The sequence below is a fragment of the Glossina fuscipes genome, unplaced genomic scaffold (assembly GCF_014805625.2).
Source record: "Glossina fuscipes isolate IAEA_lab_2018 unplaced genomic scaffold, Yale_Gfus_2 61, whole genome shotgun sequence".
Classification (NCBI taxonomy): Eukaryota; Metazoa; Arthropoda; class Insecta; order Diptera; family Glossinidae; genus Glossina; species Glossina fuscipes.
In genome coordinates this window covers 4,177,567-4,196,533 of record NW_023998433.1, presented here as the reverse complement: position 1 = coordinate 4,196,533, position 18,967 = coordinate 4,177,567, and the positions used below count along the sequence as shown (strand labels likewise).

Below are 18,967 nucleotides of genomic sequence, written 5' to 3'. Positions count from 1 at the left end.
ATCAGCTACAAAACGCAATACAATGTATTACTTTATTAAAACTATTAGGGTTAATATCTAATGTTCTTTTCTAAAATAGAGCCGATAGCCTGTGTTGCTAGTACGCAATGTATTTTATTTTTAGTCTAGGAATTTATTTTATTAGTCTACAATTATTATAATAATAATAATAGTAAATACAAAGCTGATTGTTTTTATATCCATCATGAAAGCATGCAGGATATATTTATTTTGTCACGCTCAGAAGGAAACTTCATAGATCCCACAAAGTATATATATATATATATATATATATATATATATATTTGATCAGCATCAAATTCTGAATCGATTTAAGTATGTCCGTCTGCGTAATAATTGTTTTAAACGTTGGAAATTCTTGCGCGCAGGGTGGTATTAAAAATGAGCGTTATGGATCGAATAATGCGCCTACAGTATAAAAATACAAAAAAAAAAATGATAAAAATCGACCACGCCTGCCCAATTTTATAGGGTCATAATTTCATTTTTTTTGCAAAGCTTTTATTACCAGCCCAAGCAAGCTTCAAAAACCCCACAGAGCACATAGACTCTCAGGCAGTTTCGAATTCGGAATGCACCTAAGCATCTTTCCTTCTGCCCAAATGTGAGGTATCTGTGGTAAAGATGTTCCCGTTGCCTAAAAATTTACAAAAGGATATGAAAATGGTCCAGACTTTTCAAAGGACACATCTACAACGCCCGCATACCTATGCAACGAAAGCTATGAGCACTTGCAGTAATTATATTACTGTAATCAAAGGTTTCTAACTAAATATAAATCTGTCGCAGGCACATCAACAATGCAGAAGAAACGAACAACCTCGAAAAACATCAACAATTTTATCATATTTTCGGGTATAATTTTGTTTAGTCCAAAAATTATTCCAATCGATTTGCTAACACGTCCATAATTAACGATAAAATCCAATCTCCAAGGTGCGTTAGAATAGGTGGGAAATAAATTGAAAATAATTTGGAATTCAAATTGTACTGTTACTTGTGAACGTATCAGTAAATCGATCGGGACATTTTTTGCATCAAGCCTGCAGACGGTCCTGGGGATTGTTTGGTTAACAGTTTTTCAGAAATGGATACACGGAATTGAAAGTTATAGACGAAAATATGAAAAAATCGGATTTCGTTTTAATTTCCTCCGTTTTGCAGGCGGATCTGTGAACGGATCTCGCCCATTTCTAAGCTCGTAATCGATCAAAGAGTGTTTGTGCTAAATTTCGGTTTCCTTATCTTTTTGCGGCATTCCACAAAATCTACCCGTCTATTTGGCAAATTTCCGCGAATCTAGTGTTAATAAACTGATTGGAGGTGCCTTCCTACTAAATTTCGTTTAAAGGTTGTTGGCGAAAAGGTATAACAAATTCTTAACCTATATCTGCTGTATATCGCTATTAAACATTTTTTTCTTAAAGAGGACATAGTTGTGTGTGCATTAAGCTTAGTTTTACATATAGTCTATGGCCATGATCTAAGAAAATATGTATATATAAGCTTTAATTGTCTGTCTTAATGTTTGTGATTATAAGCACTCAAATAGCAAATGAGGAAATACCTGTATGGGTCTAAATTGGTTCAGATTTTTACGCTGAGCAAATATGTACGTACCTTACGACGTTTCTGATAAGCCCATCTGTTTGCTACAAATGGTAGGCCAAATGTACATAGTACAAGCCTACCTTGTCTTGACGGGTATAAAATTATTATGCAATACATCAATGAAATTTTGTTTTACATTAATCACAGTTATATCAGCGTAATACAATATAGCTCTCTTAACGTATTTTGTACTCGTCGCGTTTTTTCTGTATGTAAAGCTTCTAACAGCGTTCTAAGGAGATTGATTGTGGCACAAACTCAAGGTTCTCAAAATTTCAATTTATTCCTTAAAAATTGTTTCGAAAGTCGCTTACGAAAGTGAATTAGTTCTTGTTAATAGGTTTGTCATAACTATGACATTGATTAAATACTTGCGTACTAGTCGGAGCGATTTCTTCAGTAATAATACTTTTTGAATAAACAGACTGCTCTGTGTCAAAAATGTTTGTATGACCACCTTTTTTACTATAGGGTGCGAAGAAATGTTATCGTTGATTACTTCTACTCTGTGTTTGTATAAATTTCTTTTCCATATAAACCTTTTGCCTGTAATATGTATTGAAACGCTCTGTTTGTTTTTCCAACTTTGATATTTTTAAGAAACCCCAAAGATATCTTCATTCTGGACAAAAAAACTGTTCGAAACTTCATATTTTTTTTGACAGTTTTACTAATTTAAGCAATAAGTAATAAATATTCTTAGATTCGAAATTTGCAAAAAAAAAGAAAGTGTTTCGTTTATTAATCTTTTCTATTTATTTATTATATTAGTTTGGGGAAAAAGAAATCCATTATTTTTTCGGTAGATGGCTGCACTGGTAGATTTCTCGTAAAGTATCGATCAAATAATTTCAGATTTATGCTCGTTGGAAAGGTGACATTTCGCAGTAAGAAAAATTCTTTTGCTGTTTTTTGTTTGATGCATTCAGTTGTGAGTTACAGCGTGTTAAAAATGGAAGTGAACAAAGAGAAAATTCGGTACATTTTACAGTTTTTCTTTGACAAAGGCGGAAATGCAAGCCAGGCGGCTAAAATTGTGAATGGTGTTTATGGTTCCGATACTGTAACAGCCAATTATGTGCAATTTTGGTTTCGTAGATTCCGTTCAGGAATTTTTGATGTTAAAGATGCACCTCGCACAGGTAGGCCGGTCGTCGAGAATGTCGATAAAATCGGAGAAATGATCGAAGTTGACCGGCATGTTAGCAGTCGTAACATCGCCCAGGAGCTAAAAATCGACCATAAAACAGTTTTAAACCATTTACACAAAGCTGGATTCAAAAAGAAGCTCGATGTTTGGGTGCCACACCAATTAACAGAAAAAAACATGATGGATCGAATTTCCATCTGCGAAGCCTTGGCCAAACGGAATGAGATAGACCCATTTCTTAAACGGATGGTGACTGGAGATGAGAAATGGATCACATACGATAATCCTGTGCGAAAACGATCGTGGTCAAAGAGCGGTGAAGCACCTCAAACGGCCAGGAAGGTTTTGCTATGCATTTGGTGGGACTGGAAGGGGATTATTTATTATGAGTTGCTTCCATATGGCCAAACGCTAAATTCTGATCTCTACTGTCAACAACTGGACCGTTGGAAGATAGCGATTGACCAGAAACGGCCAGAATTGGCCAACAAGAGAGGTGTCGTGTTCCACCAGGACAACGCTAGGCCACACACATCTACAGTGACCCGCCAGAAACTTCGGGAGCTTGGTTGGGAAGTTTTAAAGCATCCGCCATACAGTCCGGACTTGGCACCAAGCGATTATTATCTTTTTCTTGCATTGCAAAATTTCTTTGACGATAAAAAATTGGAATCTAGGGAGAATTATGAAAATCGACTACTAGATTTTTTTGCAAATAGAGCCCAGGACTTCTATGAGAGAGGCATTTTGAAGTTACCTTTAAAATGGCAACAAATCATACAACAAAACGGTGCATATTTGACCCAAATCGGACAATCCGAAGCATGTTAAATAACGTCCTGAAGTTCATATAAAAATAATGGATTTCTTTTTCCCCAAACTAATATATTAATAATAAGGAGAACGACTATGTATTAGTTATTAACTTTGCTATTGTTCATTTATACTCGATAAAAGCCGCGATTCGATTAAGTCATAACGACGCCTTGATCGTGCATTAAGAATCACTTATGGCCGCAAAAATCAAGACTTAAAGCTCAAACTTATCGTAAACACTTACATATACTCACTTCAAATCCGTAGATTAGGTTCAAAAACACCTGTGTTTTAGTCACAAAGAAGCCTATTAAAAAATTTAAAAAAACCAAAATTTCCAAATAGAAATCTAGTTGGATACCTCGCATTCATATTAGAGCTTATAAAAAAGATTATTTCATTTCGAACGTTGACCTGACTGCCATTAGCGAAAAGAAATACCTTTTTGAGTTAGTGTACACTCGGTAGCTCCTTCCAAAATGAATATAGTTTCTCTACTTCCGTTAGATAATGTCTTTTAAGGATAAAAACAAAAAGATTTGAGAAAAAGCTAAAGTAAAATCGATTATATGGGAATGCAGGTATGAACATTAAAAATTCCTACTCAAAATATTAAAAACGTTCATTCTCAGTATTTAAACATTTCTAACGAAACGATCTGTAAATATTTTTATTAGAGTTATTCATTTGCATTCAAGCTGAACTTTTAAAAAACTCATAAAAGTAATCGCATTGTTTTTCTGTTCAAGTCTGTGGTACAAGCAGTAACTCACAAGTATATATATATACATATATATAAAAATATAATTATAAGTATACAAGTATAAAAGTATACAGTAAAGTGTCTCCTAAGTGAATTAGTAGCGGTTATGTCAAAGCCAACAACAGCCACAAAAAGAAGTCATAAAACGGCTATGCAAAAGACCGTAAGCTTGATTAGATACAAATTAATTCTTGTATTACGGAAAAGTTGTCCAAAACGGAAAAATGAAATCAAAAAAAGAAAGTTTTTTTCCTCATTTCAAAATGAATCTTAAACAAATTTTTAAAAATTACATTAGCGGACAAATCGGCGTCATTTCCTGTTAGACCTGTTAAAGCAAACTATAAATTTCCTGATCAATATATATATTATAGTTGATGATAAGCTACTGATAAGCATTTATTCCCTGGGATTTGTGGATGAATCGGTCTTAACCGACTTGCTTCAAACTTGATCTACATAAATAATTCTAATCCATATGCATTGATGTTAAGCAGGAATACTATAACATGACCACCTCACTGTCAAACAGGCACACGAACAGTTGGTTCCGCACCTCGCGCTTTATATATATATATATATATATATATATATATGCATATATAATAATATGATGACATACGGATGTAAGACTATTGATTATTAGAGAGTCCATACGAATATTCGATAATACCAATTTTTAAGCGAAATGTTTCAAAATTCCAACACATTTCGGCTATTAATTTACAAATTATATTTGAGTTAGTAACCGTACCCTCGAAATTTAGATTTCTCTATTGTTTCACAAAAATGAAAGTAGCGCCCCTAAAGCAACTGTAACTTGTAAATTCATGAAATTTGGACTCATTACTTCTCAAGTCAGTACTATATACATTAATTTTCTCTCTCAACTCTTTTCTAATTTAATTAGATTAAAGATTACAAAAAATCCAATGGGCTGTTAACTTATGTACTATCAATCTTTTATATCCATTCTTCGGTGTTTGTTTTAAAAGAGTTTACCGTCGCCCTTTATGTATATACATACAAATGTAAACTTTTGTACACATGTTGCTTGTATTGTTATTTTATGGCGATTCTTTTCTGTCAAGCGTACAAAATATATCGTTAAGCTTAACCAGAAGCTGTATGAGGAGCCTTTTAACGAATTTATTTTAAGCATGTGCGTTCCTAACTAATTGACCAAAACTAAGACCATAATAGAGACGGATTACTTACGTATAGGAAAATGGTAAAAATCAATTAAGAAATTAGAAAAATCTAATTATTGCGAAACTCATACGTGGGCGCACAGGAGGAAAATGTGGAAAATTCATCATTAAATGCATGTAAATAATCACGTTTTTGCTTCTTATCCACGTTAAGATGCTTTTCGAACGTTTTTTTTTTTTCATGGGACACTAATCAACGTCAAACAGGGTGTACGACTTGAAAGTTTTAAAAAAACGAATCATTGGCATTTCTGAGAGAAAAAAAACGAAAAATCCTAAAAGCAAAAACGTATGTTTTTTTTATTTAAAGACATTTTGCTGGGTGCCTACGATTCGTTTTGAAACGATTAAAGTTTACCGAATTGTTTTTCTCTTTTTATAACAAGTACGTGTAAATCTATTTTTAGCGTTTGTGTTTATTTTTACGACGTTTCTAAATTTATTTTTAGCCACAAACAACTTTAAATATTGAAAAGTAAACGCAATGCCTGGTAACTTGATTAAGCGGAAGCCAACTATTCAGGAATTTTTAAAAGTCGTGCAAAGTAAAAATTACAAAGTGTTAAATTTTTGAGTTGCTTGAGATTTTTATGATGTGAGTTCAATTTTTATTGCTTTTTTTTTAAATTTACTTTATCGTAAATTGTTAACACGTGTTGTTTGCTTTTCGATTGAATGGCAATAAGAGAGAATTTCTAGCCGGTTTGTTGCGAATTATCAATGCTTTACACTTTCCAAGTTATATGTAAATTATAATTGAGAAATGTTGTCGCAGCTTTATTTATTAAAATTTTAAATTAATGCACATTTATTTGAAAGCAATGGTAGGGTGACAATGCAAACGGTGACATTTCATTTTTTTGTTATCTTTACACGCTCTTTAAATCATAAGTTGATATCTAAGCTGATAACTCGTATTTCTTCAGTATGTAATGTTAACAGATATGGTAACAGCCCGATAGAGAAACGAGAAGACTTTGAAGATTTGTTTGACGTCGTTCTGTCACCAACGAAGCAATCGAGTCACTAAACTCTCTAGTGATGAGTATATATACGTATGCCATGTATCTTCTTTTCTCTCACTTTATTGTTTAAAATTTTTATATTATTGTACATTATGTATAACTCAGTGACTGTTTCGTCTAATAACGTTGCTTTATTTACGGATTCATACACATCACACTCTCTCAAATGAAAGACTTAAACATTAATTTTAATTTAATAATTTTAATTTAATTTTTAAAAACATTTAAAAAATAAAGTATAAGCAAAGTTAATATCAATCCATAAAGTTGTTTACTAATTGTGTGCATTCTCTCAGTAAAGTCAGTAAAATACCATTTTCGACTTGAATTTTGAAATATACTTCTGGTAAGTATTTGTGCACTGTCAATTTTTCTGTCCACACACACACATGTATCGGCTAAATAGTCTTATTTATTAAGGACTATATTGCATAATTGCCCTTTTCGTAATGATTTCAATTTTTTTAAGCAGTTGCTATTTGTATTTTGATAAAATATGTTCATAGTTGTCTGATATCAAATTTTTATACAAATTTTTGGACTCATAGAGCTTGTCAAAAGCAAGCAGGCATAAAGAGGCACAGCTAAACATAATCAACATTTTGTATTAATTTATAGTTTATATGCAATCTTTGATGCCGAATAACGAATCTATGAGTCTAGTGCATTTTAGAAATTGTGAACGTGCTTGTATATTTGAAAATCACTTTCATTTCCAAACTCGAACTGTGCAAATTTATTGCAAACGAATGCGCGTAGGTTCAGCTTTATATTTTAATTTTTGTAATTGCAGGAATTTCAAGAAATAATTGACAATCGAACGAAGATCGCTAAATTAGTTCAGATTATCAAACTAATTAAGAAAATTAATAAGCTCTCTATGAACAAATCTTAGGTAATCAAAATAGACTGGCGAGTCTCCAGTCGTCTTTGTCTATCTAATTTAAATTACTTTTAGAAATTTTTATAGCTATATATTTGCTATAAATTGATTAGTGATTCAAATTATTTAGGTTATTCTAGACTATATCCATATTTTTTATAGACTATATATTATATATTTAAGATATTCAAATCCTATAAGAAACTTTTTCGGGTGCTAATTGTTTGGTTAGATAATAAAACTGTCGATTTAACTCATTATATGTTACAGTAGATAGCCGAGCAGTTGTACAGATACCTTTTTGCGTACATGTATAGAAACTTTTTAAAAAGTAATGTATTTGAACTCATAAAAATTCATGTTTAGAATTAGTATTTAAAATTTTTTAAAGATATAATGAGTTAAAATTTTGTTCATAACAGTTGAGAGTTGTCGTCGCAATGCTTATTTGCTTCTGATTTTCAATTGAGCTTAATGTATTTAACTGTTTATATAAATAGATGCGATAAGTGTTAATAATTCGTTAACATGTGCAGCTGGTGTTAAATACTTGTTACAGTTAATTGATTTAAATAATAAACCTTGATGGCAATCATTTTAAATAAATAGTTATTTTTTATTAGCAATAATTTATGTGTTAATTAAAAGTAAATAAATATTTCTCCACATAAAAGCATAGAATTGCGTAAGTACGTATAATACATATGGGCGACACATATGTGCATACATATAAATAAGTCAAGTATAAAAGTGATAACTAATTGAAGACTTGAAACAAAAGTTGCATGCCCTTTGCGGCAGAATTCAGATGTTTTCCATTTAATTGAAGATATATACACCAACTTCGTTTTGTATTCTGTCTCTATGCTTTTGTTGAACGTTTTATGTTTGAAACGAATAATAAATGAAAAGAAGAACAGATTAACTTGACTCAGAATCTTACGATAAACTATTTACTATCTGTGATCTGTCTGTGATGTTTTCTGGGTGTTTAACACTCTGAATGATGAAACAGGCAAGAATATTATAGCCGAGCAATGCCAGCTATTAGGTACCCTATACCACTTCACCTAACGCAATTATTCACTCGTTTTGGTAATAATATTCCAAAAGTTACAACGTATAATTCCGTATATTGGAGGAATCCTTATACTCGGTGGTGTATATGCGTGGTCCAATTTCGGTAAGATTGATTTCTATCAATCAATTTAGTGTTATGAACTAGTTTCAATACGAAACGAAGGCTTCAAAAAATTGTCCTAGGCGAACCAAGCGTTCATTTGTAATTAGAATATCCAAATACTATTACAGAGCAACTTTTTGTTAGAAATTTTCACAGTTGTAGTTTTTTTCCCTATAAAAAGTTTTCAAAATAGACCGGTATATGGGGTGTAGTGGAAAAAGTAAAACGATCCACATCATTTTCAATTGCGTTCGTTCTCACGAACTGTAAGTTGCATACAAATTTCATTAACCGACGTTAGGACAGCAGGCTTAGGTCGATTCAGAAATAGATCGGCAGGTCTATTTTAATCCTTACTGTTTGTTACATTTGTCTGCACAAACTTAATACACCCTGTACCACAAGTGGTGTAGAGCATAACTAATCAGACTCACCATCTGGGGCATAAGAAAAAACAAATGTGTGAAAAGTCCTATAAAAATTAATTTGGACATAAATTTACCTTAAAACAAGTAAGCGCATTGTCCAAATTTTGTAGAGTTCATTTTGGTATGAAATTACTATTACGAGTCAATTTTCATCATCATATATTAAAACTTAAACTCATCTGCTCTATAAAGGATCAATTTTCGTGAAAATCGTTTTTAGGGTAGGATACAAAAAAATAGGCCGAATTGGTCCAAATTTGCTACAGTTAATTTTTTATGTTAAATAACTATTGTGATATAATTTTCACCATGAAGCATTGCAAATTATACCTTTCTGTCGCATGAACTTCAGTTTTCATTATATGAGAGGGGGTTTAAAAATTGCCTCAGCCGATCGAAAGTATTCAAAACAATTTAGAATGCCAATATACTACTGCCCAACCACTTTTGCCCTGAAATTCTGAAAATTACAATATTTTTCCATATAAGGAGTTTTCGCAATAGAACGTCATATGGGAAGTTGCCGAAAAAGTAGGCCGATGCGAACTATTTTCCCTGCGCCCGTCCTTGGCCCAAAATATATCAGTGTACCACATTTCATCCAAATATCTTAGAAATAGCGCCCTGTAGGCTGAACACAAATTTACATGAACAAACATTGAACGGATAGCCATGCTTAGATTGATTCAGAAAATGATTCTATATCGATCAGCATAATGAAAGGTCGGCTATCTTAAGTCCTGCAGGATGTTGCCTATATCCGCACAAAGTTGAGATATTTTTGTAGAACAAGTAATGTAAGGTATAAAAGCAAAATTGTATTTCTGAAAGCACGTTTTACATACAAATAAATAATAGCATATTTAGAATATTTAACCTGTTCTGTAGTGGTTGAAAGCCAAGGTGAAAATTTTTAACTTTTTTAATTTTTTTTTACGCGTCGATTAGACAATTAAGAAACTTTTCATTCAGCTTTCAGATGGCACTGGAAAATGTTTTTGCCAAATCAGCAGATGTATGGAGAACGATCACAGTTTTTTGCCGTTTGTGAAGCCTTAATGTGGCTTGGTGATTTTTAATTAATCTAGGACCATTAACTAAGAAGATATAAATGCGCAATTTCACATTTCTAACCCTGACCTTTCACGACTGTAAGCAGTCTAACAAGAGACTTATGCCTATCAAGATACTATGTATGGATGGCGTCTCTGTGGCATTAAAATTTTGCTGCTACATTTTCTGCAATAGTGAACATAATTGCATAAGTGCTTTCCTATAACGATCTTAAAAACAAGAGCAAGACTTTTTTTAAATTTCATAGAAAAATTTAAATTGATTTTTACATATGTTGATTAAATCGGAATAAAAAGAAACAAGAAAAAATAATTATATTCAGTTTAAGTCCAATCTATTAATACCGACATACAATTGTGGCGAAGATTGATTCACCCGATATATTGATCGCATGTTGTATTCGTTTTAAATCAAGTTTACATAATCCGTTTTATTTATCTGTAAATAGTTAATCACTGGACTTGAGCAATTTCTTGAATTGGCTTAATTGTCCTTTGGAGGTTTACATGTAAAATTCTAATAAGAAATAAATGAAAATTCAAATTTGAACTCTTAATGAAAAACGCTATAACTCGAGAGTTGCGCTTCGCAAGAGGGACGACACAATAACAACCTATGAGGCAAGTTGATCATTCTAAATAAAATGCTGGGATAATCGTTACGATTTCAATAAAAGACCTAACCACAGACGGACGAACTGATAAACAGCCATAAATAAATCGTACTCGCTATTTACACTGATCAATTATATAAATAGTACCTGAGGTTCTGATTGTATATGTGTATGTGTTGCGAATATCTCTGTTCTTGTGGTGTGGTTATAATGAGAAAATTTATTATAATTGAGGATGATTTCTTGACTGGTTAGCTGTTGTGACCTCTTTGAAAAATTTGCGCCTAAATTTTGTCAGAAAAACCAAGCATAAGCATGAATATTACCATTTCTCCATGACGCGTAAACTCGTCAACGACAGCTAACTGATTAAGCCCTTATCAAGTGTTCAATGTATTCGTTAAGTACAACAGTTTTTGGATAATGAAAACATTTGCGAGATTTCCGATATTTGCTGGCAATTGTGAAAATTTAGATTTATTTCATAGTGAAGCTCGTAGTCAGAAAGGTTTATCCAAATGACATCTGAATTTTTGGCCGGACTCGGCAGCTATGATTTAAAACGACTTTGGGCGCATATTTCCCCATAATTATATATGTAAATTTAGAAGACATTAAAACATTAGTGCTTAAGCCATTACTATTAGTTTTTGTTCATTATCTGTATCTATAACGTCTTTATTCCCCATTCGCTTTTTTTTTATCTTAAAATAGAATACGAAAACTGTTCATGTTAAGTTTTTCAAAGTATTTGCAACGCATAGAAATAAGCAACGGAGTGCCTGCGAAGACGTTTGGAAAAGTTTGAACCATTATTTTCTGTCTGTCTGTACTTTTAAAGCCCGATTAACCCGAGCTTAGCTCCTTTTATTTTATATGTGCGGGGATAAATTTAAAAAAATCTATCTAGTTAATCTTGTTAATAATAGGTTTAAGTCTTCATTAAAAATTTATGGCAACGATATTACATCCACTTGGGCCTTTTTTTTATGCAATATTTGTGTGATTGTAGAGAGAATAGTACATGTTTATGCTTTCATAACATGTTTCGTTTATCGTGCTTTGTGCGCACGTGAAGCGCAATTTCAAGTGACCAAACATTAGAGAATATATTATATCCTTTGATTTCGTTCAGGGTAAGTTTCTTTTATTACATTTTACGGCAATGTGAAAAATTCAAACAATTCAAAATAAAAATATGGATGATCACTCCTTCTTAATTGAAATGTTCGTCAAAGCGTTAAAAATTGCGCAATATTAAATTGATGGAAAATGGAAAACTTGACATTACTTGCGGTGGTTTGAGCTATTCCTTGAAATAACGCAAAATGCATGTTAGACATTTTATTGTAAATCATTTTTCATTGTTCGCGGATTTTGCCTAAGTTTCATTAATAGCAAAAATTAACCCGTGATCGTGAAGACGTGATAATTTTTAAATTGGCTGAATGATACTTAAATACTAATTAAAAGATAAATATGTACGAGTATACAGCAATTAATGTTCTTTTGTTGAAAGAATCTCGTTGTTTAGATTTGCGCGAAATACATGAATAAATTAAATTAAATCAAAATTCGCCCTTCTGCCGCAAAATTTTAGAAATTATTTGACTCGTTTATGTGTTGTCGTTCTGTTGTGAATGGCTTTGATAACAAAATTTTCATGTCTTTTGTATTCCTTTTTCCTTTTTCAAATATTGAAATTTACATTTGGTTTTTTTCAAAATTGTAACTTTTGTTATTAACGTTTGTTGTCGTTCTTCCTCTTTACTAAAATGTGCTAATATTTAACCACCAAATTTTCTGTCTGCAAAATTCCGTATGCTAGGGAAAATTGTGAAAAAAATTGCAAAAACTTAAATTGAACTGCATCTCGAAACTTTATTGCCTCGGACGTACTCTTCTACTATTGCATTGGCTTAGTCATGGCGGTTTTTGAACAGCACAGTCATGTGAGTGTCTGGTGGTTTCCTCGAGAATTTTGCCAATCACGCTTTGGTGAATACAGGGAAAGCGGCACCAACTCTTGTACTCTCATTTCGCTAATTTTAGCAGATAAAATCGCCAAAGAGCAAATATTCTCGCAGAAAGCTAAAACATTGCCACAACGGGCCGTGGAGGTATTTGGCGATGCAATGAATGAAGGCAATACCGTGTACTCACGTGTATTTGAATCCAAAGACGACAATGGTAGAAGAAGGCGGGCTCCCAATCTTAATATTCCAGAGGCAATAGCTGCTTTGGCTAACAGCGATTTTATAGAGTTTCAACTGCAGGAATGGTTCTACACTCATCTGACAGCGAGTCCTACAAAAGAAACATACCATCGGTCAGTGGCATCGCGCATCGCTCAGGTTTTAAAATTGGGTGTGCAACTGTTCCGGCAACCAAGCAGTAATACCCGAGCGAAAAATTTATTTGCTGCCCTTATAGCTGACAGTCGCACCACAATTTTCATATTCGAATTCCCAATTAATATTATATCGTTTTTTGATTCACATCAGCATGGACGCCAGTCTGGTGCTGTTGTAGCGCAATGCTCTATTGATCATTTGGAGGATTTGTGCAGTTGGTTCGTCAGAATGCTGGATGATGTATACAAAAGTCGACCCTCAGTATACGAAATCTCATTCTTAACCACCAGTGCAGATGCTCCCAATGTAATCCCTGCCGATCAGATACATTAAAACTTATATTGGGGATAATGGACCAAGATTGTTTGTTAAAGAGATAGCAGTTCAAGAGAAGCGGAAACAAAAAAACGAATCAGTCATACTTTTAGGTTTAAATATTCTTTTTTTATATTATAGAACATGTTCAATCAGTTACTACAAGTATAGCAGTAAAAAACAAAAATACATTAAATAAAAAAAAATAAATAAATAAAAAAAACAAAGAAAACACATAAAAATAAAATCCATAAAACGGCAACAACCAAAACAAAGTGTTTTACTTTCATCGTTACATAATACGAATACGTTTATATAAACGGACAGGAAGCTTAAGTATAATATGTGTATATTGGCAAGGTATCATATCTATGTAAAAAAACAGGCGAGTTGCGGTTCTTGATGTTACCTGCCCGCGACGTTTACGCGTACATAATAAATAAGCGATAATTAAAAACTCATACGTTTAGTGTTCCACTGAATGAGTGGAACTTATTTAATATATGTAAGTTACTGAAACCACTGTGTGCAGTTGTGATTCGAAAAACGATTCTATACATGTTTCATACACACGCACACATTTACGTACTAATAGTTAATCAAAACAAGCATTAAAATTTACTTGGATAGAATGAGGTAAACAAGCAGAGCTTCTATTGTACACTCTCTCACGACATAACTTAGAAACGTATTTTGTCTTCAACTTTATTTTCATTTTAATGCGCAACATTTATATTTCTATATATATATATATGTCTGTATATTGCTTAGTATATATATATATATATATTTATATCATACATGCATAGCTTATAATCTTCTTTTAATTGCATAGTTCGGTTTTGTTAGTTAATAATCTCTGTTATGTCATTCATATATTTGTTTATGTGGCAGCCGGAGACAATATGATAATATATATATATGAATATGTGCGTGCGTGTAATAATGCAATAAACGTTGTATATATAAGGCAATTTAGGATTTTTCACGTTTTTCACTGGACACGTGTCCCTGGGGTGACCCACTTGAAAAAAATAACTACTTGTTTGATTCACAAGCAATCATCTCGAAAAGTGATGCAACAAAAATTGAAATTTATTTGTAAGTACGTCTGTTCTTCTTATTGCGTAAAGGTTCGTTAAAAATTAATATTGCGACTAGAACGAAAAAAGGCACCAAAATATAAAAAGTAGAGATTCGATATATATTTTGTAGCAGGTAATGCGGACAGCTTTAAGCAAAGGTTTGGTAATATTAGTGATTTTTTATATATTTTTCTACACAGCGTGGAAAAACTCAAAAATACGTCTGCCAACCTAAGAAACTCTATGCCCTCTAATCGCAATTAATCAGTGTGAGATTCTAATTCAATTTAGTCCATGATCGTTTGTCCGCTCCTCTGCTATTTAAATTATCGCATTTAAAAAACTCATTTATTCGTTAGCTGATTTCGCTAAGACTCTTAGCATTGAGTACATCAATGAAGTAACTACACCCTTCAAAGGAGCTAAAATAAATCGTTTTAATTTAATTTATTGAGCTTGTTCATGGAGCGTATAACCTTTGTCAAAAAAAAAAAAAAAAAATTGATAAATAAGTCACTTTACGTATGATACACCCAGGCTCAAGCAGCTCTGCTTCAATAAACTTTCTTCAAGGCTACCACATGTTTTTAAGCATCTCTAATCCAAAACTGATTAAAGCTCAGACAGTGGAGACTCTGCTGGGTCAAAAGGAGTCTCTGGGATGCCATCGCAATACAGTTTTTTATTCGTCGATCAAACTTCAAATATAAAAAAGACAAAGAAACCATCTGAGTAACCGAGTAGGCAGAGGATCCCGATCAACAACTCAACTCAACTGGTCTTTGGTTCAAAACTCAATTGCAGAGTTTTCAATAAAGCCGGTAGCGTCAGATATTAGTGGTTTAACACTTTAGTCTTTGAATTTATATCTCTGGGCAAATTAACAATAATAATAATAATAATAATAATTAAAAAAATTGACAAAAATTTCCAAATTTTCAAAAGTTTTTTAAGAGTTTTCTCTCGAATTACTGTTAACATTTATATTCTTTTTTAAACCAGAAGATTTTGGAACATATACGCAGGTTGCAAACTTGAATAGAAAAAAGGTATCCCCATTTATTTATTTTTTATCTATGATATAAACATGCCATTAATCTGATCGTTATCATATTCGTAAAGCATAGGCATGGGCTATGGATATTTCCCCTATGTTAATTCCTTGTGTGCAATGTTAAGTGTTCTGGTTTATATTTCAAGAATCGACCACGTGATTTTCTTCTTTTTGTCGTTTTTGTACATATCTTAACCTTCGTAGCTGTCTAAAGAGAGACCACACGGACTACGGCCTTGATCGGAATGCCGTAATTCTTTGTAAAAGGGTCTAGTTGGAAAAACTATCGCCTGAAGTCCACTTTTGCCAATTGCGATCATATCAGAAAATTGAGGGGAAATCTTCCTCACTGCTGTCCTTGTTAATTGGTTCTATTCAATGTTCAGGTACGGAGACGTTCTAAGTTATTGATAGGAAACATACTTTGAAATATTTTACCCGCTCTTTGAGGTTTTTTACAATTTTTATCTACTATGTGTATAAATCGAAAAAAAAATTATATTATTATATATTTATATATAAATAATCGAATACGATTCTGCCGATTCTGAAGTAAACTTTAATCGACAGTGCGTATATTCGTTTACCTATGTAATAAATATACAATAATATACATATAAAATATATAAATGATAAAATAATTAAGGAAATAAGTAATATACATATATTTTCTTACATGGTCTCTTATGCACAGCCCACGAACACTATAGTCTGCGCTTTCGATGCTGGGCTCGAAAATTATTTCAAATCAAATTAGTTTTTTCTTATTCTTAGTGTACTCTGATAGGCTTTTGTTTTTTTCACATGTCATCGCCGCCGATATAGTCGATCTTTAATTCAAAGAAAGAAAGGTCTATCGTTGTGGCATTCGAGAATAAAAAACTATTTCTTCTGTCTGGAGAATTATAAGATCCTTGAATCATAATTGCTTGCATATCTTCCTTGTAAAATAAAAGGGATGCAAAAAATCAATACAAATGCATTCAATTTCATTCACAAATATGAATTTGTTGTTTAATAGATAGGATTTTTATTTAAAAAAAAAAGAATAATAAATAAATGAATTCTTTACATTAAACCCGCTTTAAAGTTTAAGATAAAAGAAATGCTACCTTTACTGCTGGATTGAATAATAAAATGAATGAAAAGTTGTCCATTGGTAATCATCATGCGAATATTGTTTAATAAAAAATGTATGCAGATACTTTTGAAAAATGCGACAATTGGGAAATGCTTTTATTTTTATTCTCCTTTCCAGTGCTCGAAAAATTGCTACTCATAGGCGTCGCGCTGATCGGCCCCGGCCTAAGGGGCCATGACGCGTTGGCCCTTTCGTTTGCTACTATTGCTCTCGGTGGTAGTAATACTGGTTCCGGGTGTCATATCAGTGCGCGATAGTCAAAATCGTACTATAATTACGGTCGGCTATTTAACCGCCATAACCGGTGAGCTCAAAGACAAACAGGGCTTGGCTATATCAGGAGCTCTTACCATGGCTTTAGATGAGGTTTGTGTATCTAATATATACAACAAAGCGAAAATAATTAAAAAGGTTTGTTTTCCAGATTAATAACGACACAAATTTATTACCGGGCGTTGTATTAGAGTTACGGTGGAATGATACCAAGGGTGACACGGTATTAGCAACCAAGGCTATAACGCAAATGATTTGTGATGGTGTAGCAGTTATATTCGGTCCAGAGGGTCCTTGTTATGTTGAAGCGATAGTCACACAAAGTCGTAACATTCCCATGATTTCCTATGTAAGATTATTTATTTAGTACGTTTAAATTAATAGTAGCTTTGCTTAGGTAATATAAGGTGAGATATGATAAGGTGGAAACGATTATCTACAGGCAAATGAACATGGCTTTACTGTCATGTTTTCCTTCGATTTATTCAGTATAATCGATTTTTATGTTTATGATATACAAACAGTGGGAAGCGACAATTTAACTCAGTTCGATAACAATAAGTAATTTTCCCTATAAATATGAACATAATTGAAATCCCTCATATGCCGAAATTATCTTCAACCATTAATGGAGGAATTCCATCCTCTAAGCGATACGATGTGTTTCCTATCCCTAAGTTAAAGACTTTGGACGTATATCAGCGTTACTTACCGCCAGATGTAAATTGTTTTTCCTATATAACATATTGGTCAATAACTTCCGGGACTGATACACAAATGTCATTTCTCAAAAAAAATTAGTTTTAGAAAATGCAAATCCTCGAATCCTGTGCCAAAATTGCGATGAATTCGATGTTATTCCGATGATGTTATTTATGAGTTACAGAAGGACTATCGTGACGCCACTTTTGTCGGTTTCAATACAATGGAAAAATTCGAATTTCGTTCGATCGAGCGTTGATATTCGGTGGGAAAGTATATCATTTAAACATAGCATTAGCTTGAAAAGTGTTACAGACACTCTACTACTTTGAAAACAACATTTGACCGGTGCTTTATCTGAAGGAATATTGAAGGAAATGTGTCCAAAAGAGATCAGAAAACAACAAACAGTCAACAAAGTTTTTAAAATTAATCTCCCTAATCGAAACAAATGACAAACGAATGCTGACAAGATATTGAAAGGCTGTTTCACTATTCTGTATGAAAACTTGGTCATAGGAAAACGGTTCTTCAAATGTGAACTGCATTTACACAAATTGCAAAAAATGCACCCTCAATAATCGATGACTACAATTGGAAAATTGCATGAGTTGAAATTTGAATCGCGGTATTCTCGAGATGTGGATCCTACCGGCTATTATCAGTTTGAAAATCCCAAAAGAACATTTCAAGAAAATATATTTGGATAAAATGATGAGATCGTTGCAGAAGCTGAAATTTTTCGAGAACCTTGACGCATTGCTTTGTAAAAAAATGCGTCACAACGTTGGAGAAACGTTAGAATGATCATGTTACTCTTAAAGAATATCATATTGATGATGAAAGACGAATATCGTAAAAAAAACCAATGTGTTTTTACTTAATCCCGTGGATTATTGACTGTATACAAATAGCAGAAAAGTTTCGAATTAATCGGAAGCAATCTTATGAAAATAATAAAATATAAGATATATTCAAATGCAAGTATGCTTTCGCGCAACAATGGTATAACGAAATGTACATGGCAGCACAGACACACAACATATGGAACATAGCGCAATGTTCCGGAAAGAGAAAAAGTGGTGAAAGGGACGTCGTACTTTTGATAATTATAACATTTTAACTTTTTTTATGAAGTTTTACTTGGCTAAGTCAAGTTTTTAGTTCACCAGTCACGCGGTCGACACATTTAGGAAGCTTAACACACTTTTGCTAAGTACTTAGGTAATTACTTAATACATGGTTAACTAGTACGCATTCAATTT

At 32.7% G+C, this 18,967-nt stretch overlaps 2 protein-coding genes across 8 annotated transcripts in view; both read left to right on the top strand.

Moving 5' to 3' along the window:
- LOC119637975 (receptor-type guanylate cyclase Gyc76C-like) overlaps nucleotides 1–18,967 on the top strand; it is a 67,552-nt gene that overhangs the window by 41,284 nt on the left and 7,301 nt on the right. For 4 of the 7 annotated variants that reach the window (XM_038034463.1, XM_038034464.1, XM_038034465.1 and 1 more), the window contains 2 exons: nucleotides 16,845–17,093; nucleotides 17,152–17,349. In XM_038034463.1, the coding sequence (XP_037890391.1) occupies nucleotides 16,902–17,093; nucleotides 17,152–17,349 (390 nt within the window). In that variant the 5' untranslated portion in view covers nucleotides 16,845–16,901. Of the gene's footprint in view, nucleotides 1–15,790; nucleotides 15,973–16,844; nucleotides 17,094–17,151; nucleotides 17,350–17,813; nucleotides 18,927–18,967 lie in introns of those variants that run through there. The other 3 variants (XM_038034466.1, XM_038034467.1, XM_038034468.1) reach the window with 3 other exon arrangements.
- LOC119637978 lies at nucleotides 11,797–13,824 on the top strand. Its single transcript, XM_038034472.1, has one exon. It carries the CDS (start codon nucleotides 12,704–12,706, stop codon nucleotides 13,463–13,465), a length of 762 nt encoding a protein of 253 aa, XP_037890400.1. The 5' UTR covers nucleotides 11,797–12,703; the 3' UTR covers nucleotides 13,466–13,824.